General features: G+C 40.4%; 1 protein-coding gene across 5 annotated transcripts in view; it reads right to left on the bottom strand.

Moving 5' to 3' along the window:
• Positions 1-18976, bottom strand: part of LOC140482217 (glutamate decarboxylase 1) — a 64342-nt gene extending 45366 nt beyond the window's left edge. Inside the window, exons 1-7 of one of the 5 annotated variants that reach the window (XM_072579309.1) lie at positions 18547-18976; positions 17381-17548; positions 14399-14461; positions 8795-8953; positions 8017-8259; positions 4243-4333; positions 1172-1284 (exon numbers count right to left, since the gene is read on the bottom strand). In XM_072579309.1, coding sequence (XP_072435410.1) covers positions 1172-1284; positions 4243-4333; positions 8017-8259; positions 8795-8953; positions 14399-14461; positions 17381-17462 — 751 coding nt within the window. In that variant the 5' untranslated portion in view covers positions 17463-17548; positions 18547-18976. Of the gene's footprint in view, positions 1-1171; positions 1285-4242; positions 4334-8016; positions 8260-8794; positions 8954-9198; positions 9290-9759; positions 9800-10323; positions 10349-14398; positions 14462-17380; positions 17549-17792; positions 17811-18546 lie in introns of those variants that run through there. The other 4 variants (XM_072579310.1, XM_072579311.1, XM_072579313.1 and 1 more) reach the window with 4 other exon arrangements.
• Between the last annotated feature and the right edge of the window lie 934 nt (positions 18977-19910).

Below are 19910 nucleotides of genomic sequence, written 5' to 3'. Positions count from 1 at the left end.
TTACAAGTACCTTTTCAAAAATGTTCCAAAAGTTGCTGCTTGAAACCATAAATTCAATATATATTAGCAGCTCAATAATTTCTGTTATAGTACCTGCTAAAAATCCTGTCTATTTTCCTTCATATGGAAAGGTACAGTTATTGTTGACAACTGATTTCTGTGTTTATAGCCATAATCACTCTTAGGCCAGGACTAAAGCCTGAAGTTAACTTAACCTGTAATTGTAACCGTAAGCCTAACCTAATGTTACAGTTAGTTGAAATATAAAATCAAATAGAAATGGGACACAGGAATCATTTTTTTTTTGTAAAGCTAGATTTTCTAGATTTCATTTTAAATTTTTAAATATTTTCTTTCCATCTGAATGGATTTTCAGAATTTAATCGTTATAGTTGTGGACTAGTTTGAAATGTACCCCTGTTGAAAAGCATTCTTTTCAATAGAGCAATTAGTGCTACCTGCACACAGCACTGTCCTACATTCACAATGGAATAATAGCATGAATAACTTTAAAATGGAAAATAGGCAAGCCGAAGAGCAAATTAGGTTTTCAAACTGTCTCACAACAGAGAAGATACAAAGTGTAATCATCAGAGAATTTTCACATTTTCTGACACTTATTTAGCTTTGATTTCTGAGGGTATCCTACAGTCTCAGGAAATCAATGTGAAATAACATATTTGTGTTGATGCTGAACACATCCAGTAATGACATCAAAAAAACAAAATAATATTACTGGCATAAAAGAACAAAGTTTTCATGATATTGAGCTTCTGTCATTCAATATTAAAAATCCAGATCATTCTTATTGGATCTCTATAGGAGAGACAGATTTAAAAATTGCAAAAAAAATCTATTTCAATGGAAGAGAGTGATATCCAAAGCTTTAATTTACAACATGTTACCTAGGCTATTAAATTTAGAGTTATCTGTTTATATTCACGTGCATTTCTTAATTAAACATTTATATTGAATTGTCGTTTTGCTGATGCATAACAGCATCATACAAGTAAGGAAACAAAAACTGAAAAATAATTTTCAAGTTGGATTTTTTTTGCTGAACCTGAAATTGCATGTTTGCTTTCACTGGCTTGACAGAAGAATCAATTTTGTGTGGTTACATGGTTTTAGATTGAAAATCCTACTGAACTAAATGGATAATACTACCTACCAGGTGAAAAGATTCCATCACCATCCCCATTGGGCCAACCAATTATCTCTCGCATTTTCTTCAGTGTGATTTGTTCCATTAGGACAAAAACTGGTGCTATTTCATACGTAAACCTGTGAGATAAAGTATCATGTATGACTACACTTCTGAGCTACCATCTCATTCTTAATCATAATGCTTTTGATGAAAGGTTGTATGTCATTCATTTATAAGTAATAGATCAAAATTATTCTCAGGTACAAATATTTAGATGACAATGCAATACTTTCCCCTAACTGTGAAATATAGGCATAACTGCCATTTATCTAGCAAAATCCAATTAATTTTATTTTAAAAAAGGTTCAACACCATGATATATCATTTGTAAACATGTCATTGTAAATAATGTGGAATGCCCGTTATTTGAACTCACAGACCATTCACTGAACAGAATAAATATAGACAAGCAGCCAGCAAAGATAATTAAGAATATTGAACTGGTTTGTAAAGATCCAAAAACAATCAGTCACGTAAAATTATCTAGGTGATGATCCCCCAAGGGCAGTTTTGTTTCTGTAATCCATGGCAATCAATAAATGTCAAATGTAATTATAAATGATGATTACCAAATAACCAAAGAGAGGAAAATACTCAGCCTTTAAAGATATCCACTGCAGATGTGAATGGAAAATGTAGTGTACACCTTGAGAAGAAAATCTGATCACATGTTAGCCTAATTCTTTCAAAGAATGGATTGGTAGGTGCCTTAATGTACAGTGATTTGAGTCAATACTGCCAAGACAGTAATACTTCCATTTCTGTAGCACTATAATATAATAAAACATCCTAAGTTGCCTAATGCATGACGAGTAGTTTCCTAACAATTAAAGACATGAGAGTAGACCAAAAGCACGGTCAAAAATATAGGTTTATATGATGCTTTTAAAAATGCACATAAAAGAGCCATAAAGAATCTTGGAAACATTGAGAATTCCAAGATTCAAGTCATGCAGAATGAGCTGCCAGAGGAAGTGCTGGAGGTGGGTACAATTACAACATTTAAAAGGGCATTTGGAAGAGCATATGGATAGGAAGGGTTTACAGGGACATAGGCCAAATGCTGGCAAATAGAATGAGGTCAGATTGGGATGTCTGGTTAACACAAATACGTTGGACCAAAAGGTATGTTTCTCTGCTGTATGACTCTATGACTGTAAGTGCCTAAATGTTCTAGAGAAAATGGTATAGGGCTGTACATAAAAAGCATATGTCTGCTGATGTCAACATTCCTATAACTGTGCATGCTCCTGCATGCCAGCAAATGCAGTCCTCATAAAAACCACAGAAAGAGGACTAAAGACACGGACTTAGTGGAGATTACATTCCCTCCAGTCTGGAAACAGGCCCTTCGGCCCTACAAGCCCACAATGATCCTCCAAGTGTAACCCACCCAGACCAATTCCCTGACATTTACCCCTGACTATTGTACCTAACACTATGGGCAATCTAGCATGGCCAATTCACCTGACATGCACAGCTTTGGATTGTGGGATGAAACCAGAGCAAACTCACACAGACATGGGGAGAATGTGCAAACTCCACACAGTCACCCGAGGCTGAAATTGAACAGGGGTCCCTGGCACTGTGAGGTAGCAGTGCTAACCACTGAGCCACCATGCCACAATACTTAAGTAGGGGAGAATATGCAGTAAAATATTCTGTTCTGTGAGAATACATACTGAGGAAATATCAATTTCAGTGCATTGGGAGACAAGGTATCAATGGAGATGAGCAAAGTAAAAAAAAAGAATCTGTTGAATGGGACATGGACAGCAGAAGTCAGTTTGAGTAAAATGGAATTTAAAGGACCAATGAGTATGACATTGACAAATATCAGCGTAAGAAATATCAGACCTATGAAGAAAAATATTAGAGGTGAAGGGGATAAAGTCAGTGTAGAAGTGAATAAAGTTCCAAGAGAATAATAGTCTTTTTTTTCATGTCACACGGGACGTAGGGTTTAAAATAGGCCATTGGGATTGGAGCGCTTGCAGCACACAAAGCCAGCAGCCCGGAAATGGAAGGGCTCAGTGAGATGTTGTATTTTTATAGTTACCGGGGGAGAAATGCTGTGCCCCATGAGAACCTTCAAACAATTCAATGGAATGCTGAGAGAACGGAGATTTGTGGATATGTCAAAACTCACCTTCACAGAGCTCCCATGCTCCTACATTTCAGTGAGGATCAGACTCACTTCACTGTCACAAAACGCTGATTTCACAATTATGCTCCAGACTCGTGGATCCTGGTTGCTCGGCGCCGTTCTACCACCGGCCCCCCCCCCGCCCAACACTCTGAATGCATTCGATTACTCTCAGCACAAACAACTTTCAGGCATATCGATATTACGTTTGCTCTTCAGTTTGAATTCATTCCAACTTGTCCTAATGTCCTAATGTGTCTTTAAGTATTAAAGCTTTTACAAATATGTGTGATTTATTCTGTGTTACACTAATGCAATGACCACTGTACTGAGGGACTTGGGATTCTGTCTAATGCCCAAATAAAATGCCCAGACCTGTCCTGTTTGTTTGGGTTAATATTCGAGACGTGTTCATATGTGACATCAGATAACGTCAATACTTTGCACTTACCTTATCGTCTTTCACATATTTTACACACCCTATCATTGCATTTGCTTAAAAGGACTATTTTTCGTAGAATGCTTTGTTTTCTGCCAGTTTCACTGTGCGGACCAGCAACCTGCCCGAGAGCGCTCTCTGGTGTACGAAGTAAATAAACAGCCACAAGTTCGTCACTGCACTTCTAAACTCTGGTACTGGGTTATTTCCAATTTCTAAATGATATTAGAATTTTATGTTGAAGTTAATCATGTGTCCAGGAAAATTGCCCTTGGGCAGTCTGCGCCACTGTAGAGGAGGACTGGGTGGCTTCAAATCCCTCTGGGTAACCTCATTCAAATCTGATGAGCTGTGAAAAACTCTCACTGAGACATGTCCGAATCGGATGCATTTTCCTTTGTGATGCTGTCCTTAATAATAAAGTGGAATGAAGCGCATTCTCGAACTTACATGTTAGTGTTAGCTGTTGACGTGAGCCACTCTCCAGCCAAGCCGATAATGTCAAGACCAGATGAGAGTTGGTTGAAGAAGCGAGGGTGCCCTGCGGGAAGGGAAAAAAAACAATGAAGCATCAAAAGGTGCAAGACCCCAGCGTCTAATCCGTTCAAATGTTTCAGTCCATTTTCTATTGGATCTAAGTTTATGCCTGGAACTGATTGCTTCTCGCTAACCTTGGGTAACACTCATACATTGCGTGTATGCAGAAATGACCTGCAGTGAAATCGACATCAATTCACCCGGTATTTCTGCATCTGGACAGACATTTACGAGCGGGAAGCATTCATTCCAAAAGGTGGGTAAATATACATCTAGCGCTTTAGGTGCGGTAAATGTACTCTCTCTCCCTTCAGTCTCGCTGACATGTTCACTTAATTCGCGCACAAAAGCGTCCGTTTTGTAAACTTCCCAAATCTGAAACTTGGGGATGAGTTGGCGAGGATCGGAAGCGCCAAAGGGAAGCGACTGTGTTTAACTGATCTGAGAGACCAGTGGGTATTTTTTGTTGGGATCGCCCTTACCCGGGTTCTGGAGTGGCTGTTCTCTGTTGTACCCCTTAACAGTGAACAGGTTTTCTAAACGACTCACTAAAATGTCACGATTTTGTTTTTACAATATGCTAAATGAAAGGTATACTTTTGAAATCCGTTCGGGAATAAAACATTAATTGATTTAAAAAGTATTTCCGGCAATGAGCCACTCCGTTACACTAGCAGCATGTCGTGTTTGGTGAACGTTACACGCTAATGGAATGTTTTAAGAATCTGGAATCAAGCTCGGTCTTTCTTTGTCCGAACAAGGGGACCTGGCGAAGGCGGCGGCTGAGTCTCGAATCCAGGACAGACTACAAAGTGAATGGGTATTGAAAACTCGAACAGATAGTCCAGCCACACGCGATTACTGGGAAATGGTCACTGCAAACCATTGTGTCTGTCACATTCACGTTCAATCTTGCGCTTTACTTAACAGTGCATTGGTGAAAGGTTTGTTCAAACAGAATAACTGATCAAATCAGCGCTGTGCTGAGTGAGAATCCACATTTCGGTAGAAAGGAAAAGGTGCGGACAAAGTCAAATTCTGAACCTTCCCATTAGCGCTTTCTATTTTGATTGACAGGACCCCTGTATTTCTAGGTCAATGGCTCAGTGTACAATGAAAAAATCTTGTTTTTGCATTAAATTATTTTCGAAGATGGCTTTTCATTAAACGCACATTTCGTTCACTGGCCTTTAATTACACGAATCAATAGACTGCGGCAGCCAGCTCCGAGTTTCACTGAGAAACCTGGATTGGGGCACAATGTTGACAAAGTCCTCGTAAACAATCTGTAAAAACAACTGTTCAGCTCTGAGACTGATTGTATTTGCTTAGAAATATAAACACACATTAAGAACTTGAAAAGTATAAATTTCAATGCACTGGCAATACGTCAGCCCTCTCCAACTCAAGATTAAATGATAACGTTTCACTTTAAAATACAGTTCTTGCAGTATTTATCAATGATGAAAACTGCCGGGTCTTAGTATCAAGTATGGGGAAACGAGGGTAAAAATCGTGGTTTTCCTGCCAATATACATGCAGCTTCATTTGTAGCTTAATCGTTTAGCACAAATGATGGTTATAAAGAATGAATTCGGTCCGTTCAGTTGATACTGGACGGATTGCGTTTGTTGGAGTGTTATGACTGGAGCTAATGTGCAACGGGAACTTGTAGTATATGGGGGAAAAGTGACGTGAACTATTCGCAGTTTGAAACACACCGAGCTAACAAAGAACTGCGGATGTTGGAAATCAGAAACAAGAACAAAAATTGCCGGAAAAAACTCAGCAAGTCTAGCAGCATCTGGGCAGAGAAAACAAGAGTTTACATTTCGGGTCCACTGACCCTTGATCAGAAGGGGTGAAATGCACTGACTGGGTTTATGCTTCTACGTAAAAATGATAAACCGAGGGAGTGATCTATTTAGTAGCCAGTCTTGTGAAGACCGACAAGAACAGCGTTTTCCTTTCTTCAGATAATTTGGAAATGCTGGATTGGAGATAGGGAATTGTCAGGAAACAATGGCACGGCGGATGAGACAGGGCCAGCACAACAAGATCATTCCTTCCTGTCACTAGCTCCGAATGACAGCACCAAATGTTCCAGGATCAGGGACACAGGAATACACTTTGTGTAGGAGCCTCATTTTAATGCAAATCAATATCGACATTGTGTGTAGAAATGGGGGGAGGGGTGTAATATTCCACAAGATGAGGCACACCGTCAGTTTGAGGATCACACACACTATGGCATCCGATGTTTGCATCTTCCGTCTCAATGTTATGCATATATTTATATTCGCAGGAGTAACTAATAGGTCATGTATCGTGACTGTGGCCCTGATTGTGTGCAGAACAGGAATTTTATGTTTTTTTTAAGCGGTAGCACTTCAATCCCGGTGGCAGCTACTGTCAGAGTTGCATTATAGATGCCGCTTTCAGAAGCAAATCGAAAGTTCCTAACCGACCTGGTTAGACATCGAGAACCCCGCCGAGCTCGATGGTACCTTCTATACGGCATCTTTCAGACCAGGATCCTGGCAACGGCATGTGTGCATCACCTCCCTGTTATGATCAGTCAAACGGTTGACTGCGTTAAATTAATTACAACGAGATGAGTTCCGGAATGAGGAGGATGCAACTGTACGGGATTATGTCAACGGGGATCTGTGAATAACCAATTATTCACCAGCCGAAGAACGGTGACTGAGAATTGCCCGAAAATACAATAAAGCCAGAAGCTGAGGGGACACTCACTACCGGCTGCGAGTAGGCGGAGTGACCAGGTTCGAACGTGTTCTCCATAAGTACATGTTTTAAATGAATTGGCAACAACTGGAGCAGACACTCAGAGAAAAATAATTGCCTTTCGATTTGATCACGATCGCAGCCCAATATTAGATGAAAATGAAGGTGAAATGTTTGATATGAATATCGTGCATGGCCGTATCCAAATTGGCCAAGGTTGCTTATGGAAAGGATTACAATGCTTTCTGCTATTCAGTCCTGATTTCACAAATGACTTCTATTCAGTCGGTAGGAAATAAAGTATCGTATTATATTCTAGCCAGTTTTATTGTTCCTACTGTCTTTAGATCTGGTGGTATAAAAAAAGTCATGCCGTAGTCAACAACTAGAAATTAATCACGTCTCGACACACGAGATTGACTCTGCTCCTTGGAGCTAAGTAGGTCAGTAAGTTATGGCAAACTTCAGCAGCAAGGTACTTATCTCACTGACACCCAGGCTATAACCTTTCTGTTCCACCGATTTGCGATAAATTAAGAGCTACTGGAATTGAAACAGAACACCCTAACAGTTCCCAATTTGCACACATTGTATGTTCATCCATTTGGCAATGTAGATGTATAGGTTGCATTTTCAGATGATGGAACTATGTTAAGATCTATGTCTGGAATAGAATAAACCTCACTCCCATCACCCAGAACACGATATATGAAATACCAGTCAACAGCAACGCCGGCCCAAGAGGAATTCAAAATGGTCTATACAGCACAGCCATAAACCTCTTATTCTACACTTTGTAAGAAACAGTGGGCATTTTCTATTCAACCAGGAAAAGGCAAATAAAAAATTGATATAAAGAAATTGAGATTTTTGGCAACTTGCGAACAAAAACGTGGTTTTAACCTTGAAGGGTGTTGTAAGTGAGATTGTGAACTTTACCTGTACGAACGCCATATTTGAGTGTGTCCCTGCAGTCCACCAAAATCTGCTCTAGAGATTCAGGATTGTCTGAAAGCTCCAGGTTGAAACCTTCTATTCCCTCCAGGAGCTGATGGGGATGATGGAAGTCGAGTACTTTCGTGGACCTATCGAAAGTTTTCTTGATGTAATTGAGGAGAATGTCGACCACTTCCAAAAGGAATTGGGTGGTCTGCTCTTCTCCATTTTTTGCTGGTAACAAGTCTGAGAAGAACATATTGCACAGATGTTACACGTAGTTTACGATATACAGCATGAAAGCAACATTGCGATGTTCATTGGTTCAATGAAACATACAAACCAGCGGAGTGCTGCACACTGTTCCGTTCATTCAAGAACAAAATCCATTCCACTGTTAAAAGTACAAACATTTTAAAATACAGTGATCCCATCCAGTGTTAAAGCGTAACGCACTCAACAAACACAAACTGCAGAAATAGCTCTCAACGGAACTAGATTTTCGGAACAATAAAACAAAGAACTGCGGACGCTGAAGATCTGAAATAAAAAACACAGAAACTGCTGGATTGTCTCAGCAGGTCTGGCAGCATCCTTTTCTTACCTTTTTCTACAAATAAGGTGACATGTCAAATAACTAGAGATTCATATTGAAATTACATTGAGCAATGTAAGCATGCTGCCCCAGGGATTGAATAACTAGGTCCGTTTCCATTGTACACGATTCTAATATTTTTTTGCAAGCTTTCGCCAAAGTCATTCTCTATTATTCAGAACTTACCTCTGGCGTAGAGATTGGAAAAATCCGTCTCCGTGCGTCTGAATATCGAGTCCCTTTCGCTGTTTTCGCTGGTATTCAGATTCCTGGAGGACTGACGGTCTTTCATAGAATTTACGCTCCTGCTTTTATCCTCGATGCTGTTGGTCCTTTGCAAAAAACCTATGTTGTTGCAAGAAAGACCGGTCAGAAATGGTCTCTTCCCGCTTCCAAACATATTGTGTTGTTGTCGTGTCGTTTACAAGAAATGCTAGTCGGATAATGTGTAGCAAGTGGGAAGATTTTGCTTATTAGAGATGCGCTGTGACCCCCAACAGAGAATTTATGAGTATTTGCCTGTGGGAGGGTGCGGTCACGATGTCGTCAGCACAAAACCAACCATGCAAAAACAAATATACGTTATTTACTGTACTGGTAAATTCTTGCTAAGTAAACCCGACACATTGGACGGCCAGAAGCAGTCTCTGGAAGAAAGAAATACATGAGTCGGAAAAAGCCTCCGGCTAAAGTTTCCAATCTATCAAAATGAAGGGAGTAATGATGGATAAAAGCTTACTGAAACGTGCTAACTATATCTAATGTAAATCTCGACATCTCGAGATTCATTTCCTATCTAGATCATTGCACGACTGAATAGCTGACATAGTTCCATTAGAGTTAGAGATAATTTTCGCTACAATTACTAGTTCCAGCCACAAAGATCATTGCAGTCTTGGCCCTGCTCAAATAAAGTCTTTAATCTGAACTTCAAGAGTGATTAACATTGTATCAAAATTATTTCAAATTGGGCAACTTCAACCGTTGTCAAAACGGTGGGGATGCCGGGTCCATCGCCAGGAATTTTTTTTTGTTTGGTTCCATCTTTGCCTCTGGCCCGGTTTTGATCAGACCTCGCTGAATCAGAATGAGTGCTGTTCTCACTCAACCCCCGGGGCTCGTATTCAGCGAATCCGGCAGAAGCTGATCACCTATTCGGCTTTGAACCGCTGGCATTTGACCAGTCGCCAGCGTGAAAAAAGTATTTCTCGTGTGAAACGTTCGGCTGACGAGCAAGGAGAATTATTTCCTTTGTAAACATGCTCGCCTTTTCTCTGCTGGTGGGGGCTAATAATGTTCGCGAGGTAATTGCAAGTCAGTCCTTTGGAACATGCGTGCTGAAGTTCAAATGTCGCTTATGTGAGCTGTATGTTTCCCACATCAGCCTTCGCTAGTTTTCTGTGTTTTTTTTTAAAGAAAGGCCATATTTTATAGAAATCATTTGTCTTAAAGGTGCCAGCCTTTTGTTGAGAAATATTAACCTAACAAGTAACCCTACACGAACCAGTGCTGTTCTTCCTAGGTTGTCCAGGCTAGACTGCATTTAGGTAGTAATTTGGGGAGGTCGCGCTTGCTGATGGCACTATCTCAGAAAACAGCAAGGTGACGAATAGATTTTTAATAAGCTTTCCATTAATCTGTTCCCTGGGGGAAGGCGGTGCTTGGCCCAGATAAGAAGTGAGGGGCTGCAAATCCACGATACCGAATAAAAGCACCTTTTTTCATTCTTCTTGGCAATAACATTTCACTTCTGTTCGTAACATTTAATGCATCCCGTCCCCGAAACAGTGATCACTGATCTGGAAGAGTGATTATCTCAGTAAATAGAATACTTCACATTTAGATATTTATAAGAGTTTTCGCCATTTAACAGCATAACGGGGGCATCTTGTGAAACCTTAACTCTGTTTACATTGCCTTTGTAAGAACCTGATCCAACGCTGCGCATTAAAAACCAGCAGCTCCTTTCCGCAATTTAATGTCCGAGAGGATACAAAATTATTTTCTGAGCTGGCACTATCGGATGTGGGCCACAAAACAACAAAAATCTACTTCCCTTCCGCAGCGATTGGATTAACTCACTCAAAACATACTGAGTGATCTGCTCACGTGTATATTCCAGACTTGCAATGCAAAGTTTGGAGCTGGTGGAGATCCAACTTGTTATTACCTGTAGTTCGAAACTGTTGAGGTAACGCCATAATCCTGCCACCAGATGGAGCAGTCTGCGAGGTTCCTTTCACAGTCCCTACTCCCAGAGCCAGACCCCCTTCACCGTTATTCTGTGCCATCAGTAACCCGTTTAGTGGGCGAATTCATTTTGCTCAAGAGTAAAATGTTTTCGTTCTCGGATGCAAATTTTACACAATCAAGTAATAGTGCATTTGGTGCCGCTGAAATGGTGTATCAAGGGAAATTGTGGGATCAACAAGATAGATTTCATGCATCTGCCCAAAACGGTCAACGCTTTGTTTTTGCAATTAAGGGATACCGAAGAATTAATTATGTTTTCACGCCGATTGTACCATAAATATTAAGAATGATGAATGACAAGTCTCTAAGAGGCTGAGTGGAACAAAGGGGTCTTGGGACGGTTGTCCATAGATCCCTGAGGGCAGCAGGGTACGTTAACAGGCCGGTCAAGAATGCACATGGGACCCTTGCCAATATCAGTGGTGGCATCGATTATAAAAGAGTCAGGAGGTCATGTGGGAACTGTACAAAACTTTAGTTAGGCCACAGCTGTAGTATTGTGTGCATTTATGGTCACCACATTATAGGAAGGACATGACTGCATTGGAGAGGACGTAGAGGAGATTCAGCAGGATGTTGCCTGGGATTGAACATTTCAGTTATGAAGCTGGACAAACACAGGTTGTTCTCTTTGGATCAAAGAAGGTTGAGGAGCAACCTGATAGAGATGTGTCAGAAAATGAGGGGCACGGACAGGGTGAGTAGAAAGTAGCTGTTCCCCCTAGATGATGGGTCAATAATGAGGGGGTATAACTCTAAGGTGAAAGACAGGTCTACAGGGGATGTGAGGGCAATAAAGTCACGGAGCGGGTGTGGGTGGGGGCGGATCTGGAATGTACTGCCTGGGAGGGAACCCGCACGCCTTTTACAAAGTGCTTAGATGAGAAATTGAGTGTCATACGATTCAAAGCAATCGGCCAAGTGCTGGGGAGTGGGAATAGTGTAGATTCAGAGTCAGTTTTACCGGTGCAGACGCGATGGCCAAAGGACCCTCTTCTGTCTGTGTTTCTAGAATCTGGAGCCATTAAGAATGTGTAGTTATCATGGAAGATTGGGCGATAGGTACCCCTGGAATTACACCTGTGATTTTGGGGTGGAACAGCAACAGTTAAATCTGAAAACCTGGTCAGTGAAATTGAGATTCCAAATAGATAGCTCAATAACATCGTACGCAGGGTAATGGAATGATGCCAGCAAAGAAACGTTCAGAACTGAGCGGGGGCTAAGATCTGTGACGTTTAATTGGGAGAATTTCCCAGCGTTCAACAGATAGCCGATACCCCAGACCTTGAGTTGTTAAAGAAATAATATAAAGAAACGCAATCTAGATAGAGTTTAATTGTTACCAGTGAAAGCAATCCGATTTCCCCATAGTCTAAACATGGTTAAATTTACTGCTTAGGAATTAATTGCACGAGATTCATCAAGGTGTTTACAATTCATTTTCGGTTTGTTGAGATTTGTTCATGGTTAAAACAACATCTCCTTCCCATTGTAAAACTATCGTCATTGGTTAGCACAAAGTCACACTTAGCAAAGCTCCGAAACCGAGGCGGATGAAATGTTTTCAAATTGACAGGAGTATCTAATCCAATAGTGTTTAGATCGAAAACTGAGTCTTTTGTCAGTGGAGACAGTTGGATTACGAAAGCAGCATAGTCGCATATGTCTCGTATATAATTGTTGTAAAATACTGTTGTTTTCTGTGAAAAAGTAGGAATGCGTGGAATTGGTAATTTGGAATTATCTAGCAGTTACAGTGATTTAAGAAATTCTTAAGTGCTCACTCCGTAAAGTAACACTTGCTCCGGGTCGGAATGCAAACTCTACGGGATTCATAGCACTTATTACAAAGTTCAGTAAGGCTTTATTTTAATAACCAGTGTTTTAAATCGCACCATTTTGAGTTTGTTTTAACCTTTAGCTGATACCCAAGTTCCAAAACTTCCTCAAGTTGCAAGTGTTAAACTTGTCCCATCCAGCAGGAGGAGCCAACGAGCGACTGAAGTGACTTTTTAAAACCACCTGAGTTTTTTTCAACGGAAGGGGATTCAAAAGCATTAATCCATGTCTTCGCAGTCCACCACAAAGCAACTGGATTGCAATGTAAGACAGAAGGCATGACTATTTATGGCGTCAGACCTAATTATTTAATAAACCTATTCCTCTTTGAACCAGATCTCCGTAATAAAAAAACAAGTAGAATGAATGAAGAGAATCTCGTTCATATCATTCAGGGGCAGAAGTCAACCCACATTTCACTTAAAACTATATTTTTTCGGTATTTCACTTGGTGCAGCAAGAAAAAAACGCAGCAAAGAAAAGGTAAGTGAAAGCAGTGTTAAGACGAAAGGCGTTTGACTCACAAAGTTATCAGTGTGAGATGACCAAAGTTATCATTCATCTAGCTGCTCAGCTTTGTCTTGTTAAAGGTATTTTACCCAGTTTTCTGAAATTTCTATTGTATATGATCAAGCCTTTTAAATTCTTGACAAACCTATTAAATCGGTTGCAGTATTAACTAGCATATTTGACCCGGGACTCGATAGCCTATGCAGACATTTGAGTGCAGTACCTAGAAAGTGCTACATTCCCTCATTCCACCCCCCCTCCCCACCCCCCACCCCCACCATGATCAGACATTAAAAGGAATGCAAGTTGATCCGAAAAGATCCCAAACCAATTTTTTTTTAAAAGCAGGGATTTTTGTCTGTAACCAGCACCACCAAACATGTTTTCATGGAAGACAAAAATGAGGACTGCAGAGGAAATTAGGGTTTAGGTTAGAGTGGTGCTGGAAAAGCACAGCAGGTCAGACAGCATCTGAGGAGCAGGAAAATCGACATTTCGGTCAAAAGCCCTTCGTCAGGACTAACCCTTGCGGTATTTGTCTATAAGCCACAAATGAGTACATTTACAGTTAAGTCACTAAAAAAAACCCATCGGTTGCCAGGACTTTTGGAACGCCCACAGAGTGTGAAAAGCGCAAAATAAATTGTTGCTTTGAGTCAGCCGTGTAAAGAACTGCCTCTGTTTCCAATGACATTTGCTCAAAAAGTTATTTTAGCATTTCCATTCGAATCTACCGTAGGCAACGCTGTTACCCACCAATACATGCATGTAAAATAATTATCAGCTCTCCATGTCATTTCGTGTTGGTGGCTTCCTTATACGATACGTATATAATATTGAAAACTAGAGCAAAGTTAGGACAAGTTAGTTGCTGCATTGGATATTCCTCATCGCGTATTCTATCTATACTACATCTTAAAGAATTCACCAGTTATGCCATTGTATTATATATATTTAAAAAGTGAGAAACATTGGCGATCCGCCGATTTTATAATGAATTATTTTTATAATAAAGACATTGGTGTAACATTAAAGATGACCATTGAAGCAAGTTAGGGGATTGACCCATGCTGGGCGGAATCAGGTTGCTTTGCACGTGTATCGGCTTGTCCCGATAGATATCTAGATTCATCAATTACGTTTTATAGACCAGTACATTTTAATCTAAAATATGGAAGAACATACCGCAGATCTTCAGACCAAGTTTTCTTGTGCATCCGTGAGCAACTCCACACCAAGTGTCATAAGCTGGAACGGGAACAATGAAAAAACGGTGAACACACACCCACAGAGTGTATCCTCTTGTAGAGTCTCTATATCTGACCATTTAAGTACGTTCCGTGACTACATTACACTTCTATTCAGATAGCTATACACATAAAATAATAAATCACGCTCACAAAACTTCTAAAACCCAAGGAAAGGAAATTTGAACAGTGTATTTGCATAGTATCCTAGGTGTCCTCCGAAACGCAACATCTTCCCGAAATGCAGTAATTAATACTACGCGGGAGACCTGACAATGTTTTCTAATAGATGAAAATCCAAACTCCACATGAAGCAGTCAGAAATTCCTGCACTATTGCAGCCAGGGATTGACACACTTGAATAATTAATGACGGTAGTTCGAGTATTAATACAGTGCAAGTATTCTCTGGTACTCTGTTTATTCTCCTTTTTGAATGCTTCTTTAAATTCCAAATAGAATAATCAGTTCGTCCGAAGATTGAATACCTAATAAATGTTGGCACACTTTTGGGAAATTGGAAGCTTAAAACAAACTGGCGTGAAATGAGGTCGGAAGAGTGTCCCAGAAATTAATTAGCTGAAAAATGGTATTTGACTAAGCTCGGATCTGCTTGGCTGGAAGTCAACCAGTAAATATTGTACTGGTTTACACGAGTCTCAGCATTTCAAATCAATCGTTTTTACAAATATCCATCCATACTTATATATTAAAGCAGGATTGCACTCATTTTTGCATATTAATGATTTCTGCAACTGTTTATTTCGTAATCTGACCAATTCATACGGCAATTAGGCTTCTGATCAGTTCTGCGTCGTGAATTACAGGGATCATTGTCTCCATTATACACTCGAGAATGAAATATATTGAGTGACGACCTTTATAAACACGAGACACTTCAATTCCTACACAAAATGCCGTCCATGTGGTTTGCCCACAGTAAGCACACGTTCGTATCGTTTATGTTAATTAATAATATCGAAAGTGCAGTACAAGGGTATATGTTTTGCTTAATCTTAACGGTTGAATGAAACACCAATTTGGACGTCTCTGCCTGGTCTGACAGATCTACAGCCCGGTTTGTGGTTCGAATAAACACTAATAGCGTCATAAAGCCTGTGCAATAGCCTCCTATTCAAAAAAAAAGAATTTTTAAAATGTTTGAAATGTTAAAATACCAAGGCACGTGAGGTAGATATATTATAGAAATCATACTTGGAGAAATTTACAGTATATTAAGGTACTTGTCAACTTTTTAGAGATTGGAATGGGAAGAATCTTTGAAAATAAGGATATAATTTGGTGGAAAGTATATTTAGATAGTATTATCCAAAAAAATGCTAATTACAAATTTCAGTTGGTTACACCCATAGACGTCGTGAGTATATCGTCGAGAGAAGGTTATTCCTTTATCTATGTTGACTAATCATTACGATCCATGTTCCAAATCTGGGATTAGTTACGAAAAAAATGTTGTTATTGATATTCTGGGCAGTGCAAAGGTCGAAGCTGTGCAGCTGATTGTCCGTCATTGTTTCTTTTTTAGCGAGGTAAGGACAGCTGCATACCCAATCTCTGTCCTTTTTGTCGATTTTTGTGAGTCTGGGTAAAGCCTCTTTATGACACTTGCAGCGCGAAAAAAAAACCTGACAGACAAATGTGCCTCAGGTCAGTGACTCGGAGATCAAACACGCCATGAACTAATAATGTAGGGCTCGGACAAATATGAAACACAATTACAGGCGAAAGCACAAACATACACGCCGTGTACACTCATATTTACTGACTATTAAATTTGCACCACCAAAATGAGCATTTATTAACTCACTTCCCTATTAATTGAGTTGTAAAACACATTTATATGCTTTACACTGTACATTCCCTTTCAAATCTGGCTTTGCCAAGTAGAATTAAATTGGGTTAAATCATAAACCGTGTGCCGGAGTTATTCCTACACAATCGTTTTCCCAAGGACAAGCACGAACGTGTGAATTTCACGACTGCATCATTTTAATGCATGTTATATGTTATATGCGTAATATACACACATCAACATATACATGGATGTGTTAGAAAGCATGAAGACATTGAAGTAATCAAAGTGGGGCAGTATCAATTTCATGATTCTAAAGTTTGAAAATGGACTGTCAGAAATAAAAACGCATTCTCGGTTAGACTGTCCGTCTTGGCAGATGGAAAGAATAATTGCGCCTGGAAGCGTCTGACCGCCTTGAGGGCAGAGACATTACACTTGTAATGATCGGAATGCCCGTCTTTATTTCTGATAAGTTTTTCTTTGTCAGTGTCGATTATGTCTTCGACTATTTTTTTTGTACCTGATGTCAAAATTGTTGAGGCAGTGTAATAAGCTGATTAGATCCATCAGCGCCATTCTCATCCGTGCCAGTTCAATAGCTCACTTTGGTTCGCTCTGTACCGTCGCAGCTATTAGCGAGTTCATAAGAGCTACAATTAGCGGCATCAGGCGCCTTCGCTTTCTCCTATAATTACATGTGCACTCAGCCTCTGCACTAAAAGTGTTTGTTGCGATAATGAGCGAAGTGCATTTCATAAATTGCTAAACCGCGATGAAATTATTGCTTAAAAGACTTATTTTACATACAGCTGTAGGCTTATTTCCACGGGTGTGAAAAGAATTGCAGCTTCCAGCTGTTGTAAACAAAGAAAAAATACAATTGAATAAACTATCAGCACTTTAACAGGTCTGGCACGTTAAAGGACCCATTGTGATACATTTTAACTAGGTAACGGCACTGGTGATTTAACACCGCTTAGCAGTAGTTAGCGTGCACTTTAATTCATCTATTATTTTCCTGGGAGTACTTTCTGTCCACAGAATAACCGTTAGCTTGTACAGTCATCGTCGTTTGTTGTCTAAAAATGAGGCGGCAATCGCTTACTTGTGCTTCTGTCCGCCGGCCGTAAATTTGTTGAGTTGGAGTCTTGACCCGCGCTCGAAGATGAAGGAGCAGAAGATGCCATCGGTTCTGACAGACGCGAGGTCCTCGATTAACTGGGACTGACGTCTTCCTTCGAATCCTGTCTTTTCAACGTAAGGACACTGGCTTCTGTAAGGAATAGAATAACAAGACAGCCTTGTTAGTTTTGCTTTAAGCCCGCGTGTCTGTGTGCTTGCGTGTGTGAGAGCAATGGGCTTTGAGGACGGTCGTGCGTTTTCAAACATTTCACTTTATTAGCATTCAGGGCGCTGTCGTGCTCTGATGGAAGGTGGATCGCGCTGGCACCGGCATGTCTCGCGTAATCGCAAACAGCAATCGGTAAAGGTGGAAAGATACCAAACAACCTGTTTACCAGTTCTAACGCAGACCAAAGATCACATGAACTGCATCGACTGGAATAATTTCTGTTGCCTTTGCTTCACCGCTAGGCAACCTACAATATGCATTTGAACGGTAAGCGTTTCAGTAGGGCAGTGCCATCTCCCCCACATAGATTACAACAATTGTCAGTCAACAATGGAGTAATGGTCATTGTCAATTTTTATCAGTTTATGCAAAAAATATTGATGAATTAACCAACCGCAGCGACTGGGACCAGACAGCATTGTTACACTGATGGTGATTCTTATATTGTCCAAAACGATTTGACCAAACTACAAAATAAGGAGTGCACTGGCCTTTGGGTTGGAAATCATTAAATGAAAAGAACTGATATGACGTAAAGCACAAATCCCCTTTGATAACACAATTATATATAATTAAAATTGCAACTATCCATCCAGAAATAGAGCAAAATTCTTAGTACAAGCGAGCTTCCATACAGTGATTACTCAAGATGTAATTCACACTGACAATGTTTGGACCACTCGATGGCATCGGGACACAATGTGCTTCACATTCAAGTTCAATGCTGTCGGACGTTCCCATTTTTTCTCTAAGACCGGTTTTACTTACCCGCTGGGATTTTAAACTTCCAAAACTATAATTCCATGAATGCACAGGGGCACGGGAAAGTCGGCAGTGAACATGATCAAAATGACTGGTACAGAAGAAGGTAGTCTCTAATAAAATGGTATGTTTCAGGTGAACGATGACGAGGACCTTACCGTCTTGTGTAGACGCCCAGGTAGCAGACTCGACCATCTGACTCCCGACAACTAAATTAGATCCTTACATGCAAGTTTTTGTCAGCATGAAGGGCGCTTTTAATACTCCAAGGGAAACGACGTCTGAATATAAATAGAGTACAAAAATTCCGTTCAGCATGACCTTTTTTTTCAGAAGTACGTTTGATTTGCTGTTTTAAAAGTGTGAATCGTCCGTTTCTCTGACACGACGCGCGAATGACTCACACATCACCTCCTCTACTCCAAAATGTGTCATGACAAGATTGACCAGGTTGCTTTGTCTGCAGAAATCTACCGCCCGCTACCGTTCCTCTGGAGTGACGTGACTTTTCAGCAGGTATCGCTTGGTGCCTTCAGGGTTTGAGTCCTTGTTTCTGAATTCTGATCATGGAGAGCAGGTGCAACTCAGCAAGGTTGGAGTATCTAACAAACAGATTTACTTTTTAGCTGCAGATTCCAGAATTTCTGACACGAAAGGAACCTAAATGGCAGACTTTACCACACAGATTTCAAACTATGATTCTGTTAAATCGATTCTTTGTTGGAGGCGCCAATCTTACTTCTTAAGGAAGCTCTCGATCAACATACATCCACTCAATTTCACACATAACCAGATAGAGTTAAAAATAAAGTAAGTCTTTTTTTACATCCCCCCCCCCCCCTCATGTTCATGTCCATTTGAGGTGTCATTAAAAATTAAATGCCGGACATTGTAGGTTGGTTTGCAATTGCTTTGTGACCATTGTTTTCGGGAACTGTAGTAAACAGAGAGCAAGACTGAGCAGCAGAGGGCGTCGCAGCTCATCAAACCGATAGTGAGGTGCATCATAAAGACACCTCCAGCCCAGGTCTGCTGGAGTCTCTTTATTCCACTTCTTTCCAGGTTCAGTTTAAGGGGGAAAAAAAATGTAAGGACACATTCTGAGTTGTGAACTTGTTGACGGCAAATGACGACTTTTTAAGAGCAGGGCGTTATGTTTTAAACAGCGTGAAAGGAGGGGGCGGGCTCTGAGACGAAGGAAAAATTAGAGTGGTAAGAGTAATTTCGTCAGAATTTCAATTGCAATGAAGTGACGAAGAATCAAGCGCGAATAGCAGAGTGAAGAGGGTGACATTGGGAAGAAATGAGAAAGGCGGCAATGGCCAGTAGCGGATGGGGGCTGTCTGACAGTGGATTTCGAACTCAGTAATCATGTGGCCCACTGATATAGAAGGCCGCAATTTAAACTGTGACCAAGAAAAGATGAGTTAGATGAGAAATACAATTTCATTCCACGATTTGCGCAAGACATGGTGTAATACGTTGTAGCAGACAGAAGAAAATGTTTCCCAAATCGGCAGCA

This window comes from Chiloscyllium punctatum, chromosome 10 (genome assembly GCF_047496795.1).
Source record: "Chiloscyllium punctatum isolate Juve2018m chromosome 10, sChiPun1.3, whole genome shotgun sequence".
Taxonomy (NCBI): domain Eukaryota; kingdom Metazoa; phylum Chordata; class Chondrichthyes; order Orectolobiformes; family Hemiscylliidae; genus Chiloscyllium; species Chiloscyllium punctatum.
This window is presented reverse-complemented; position numbering and strand designations above follow the sequence as displayed.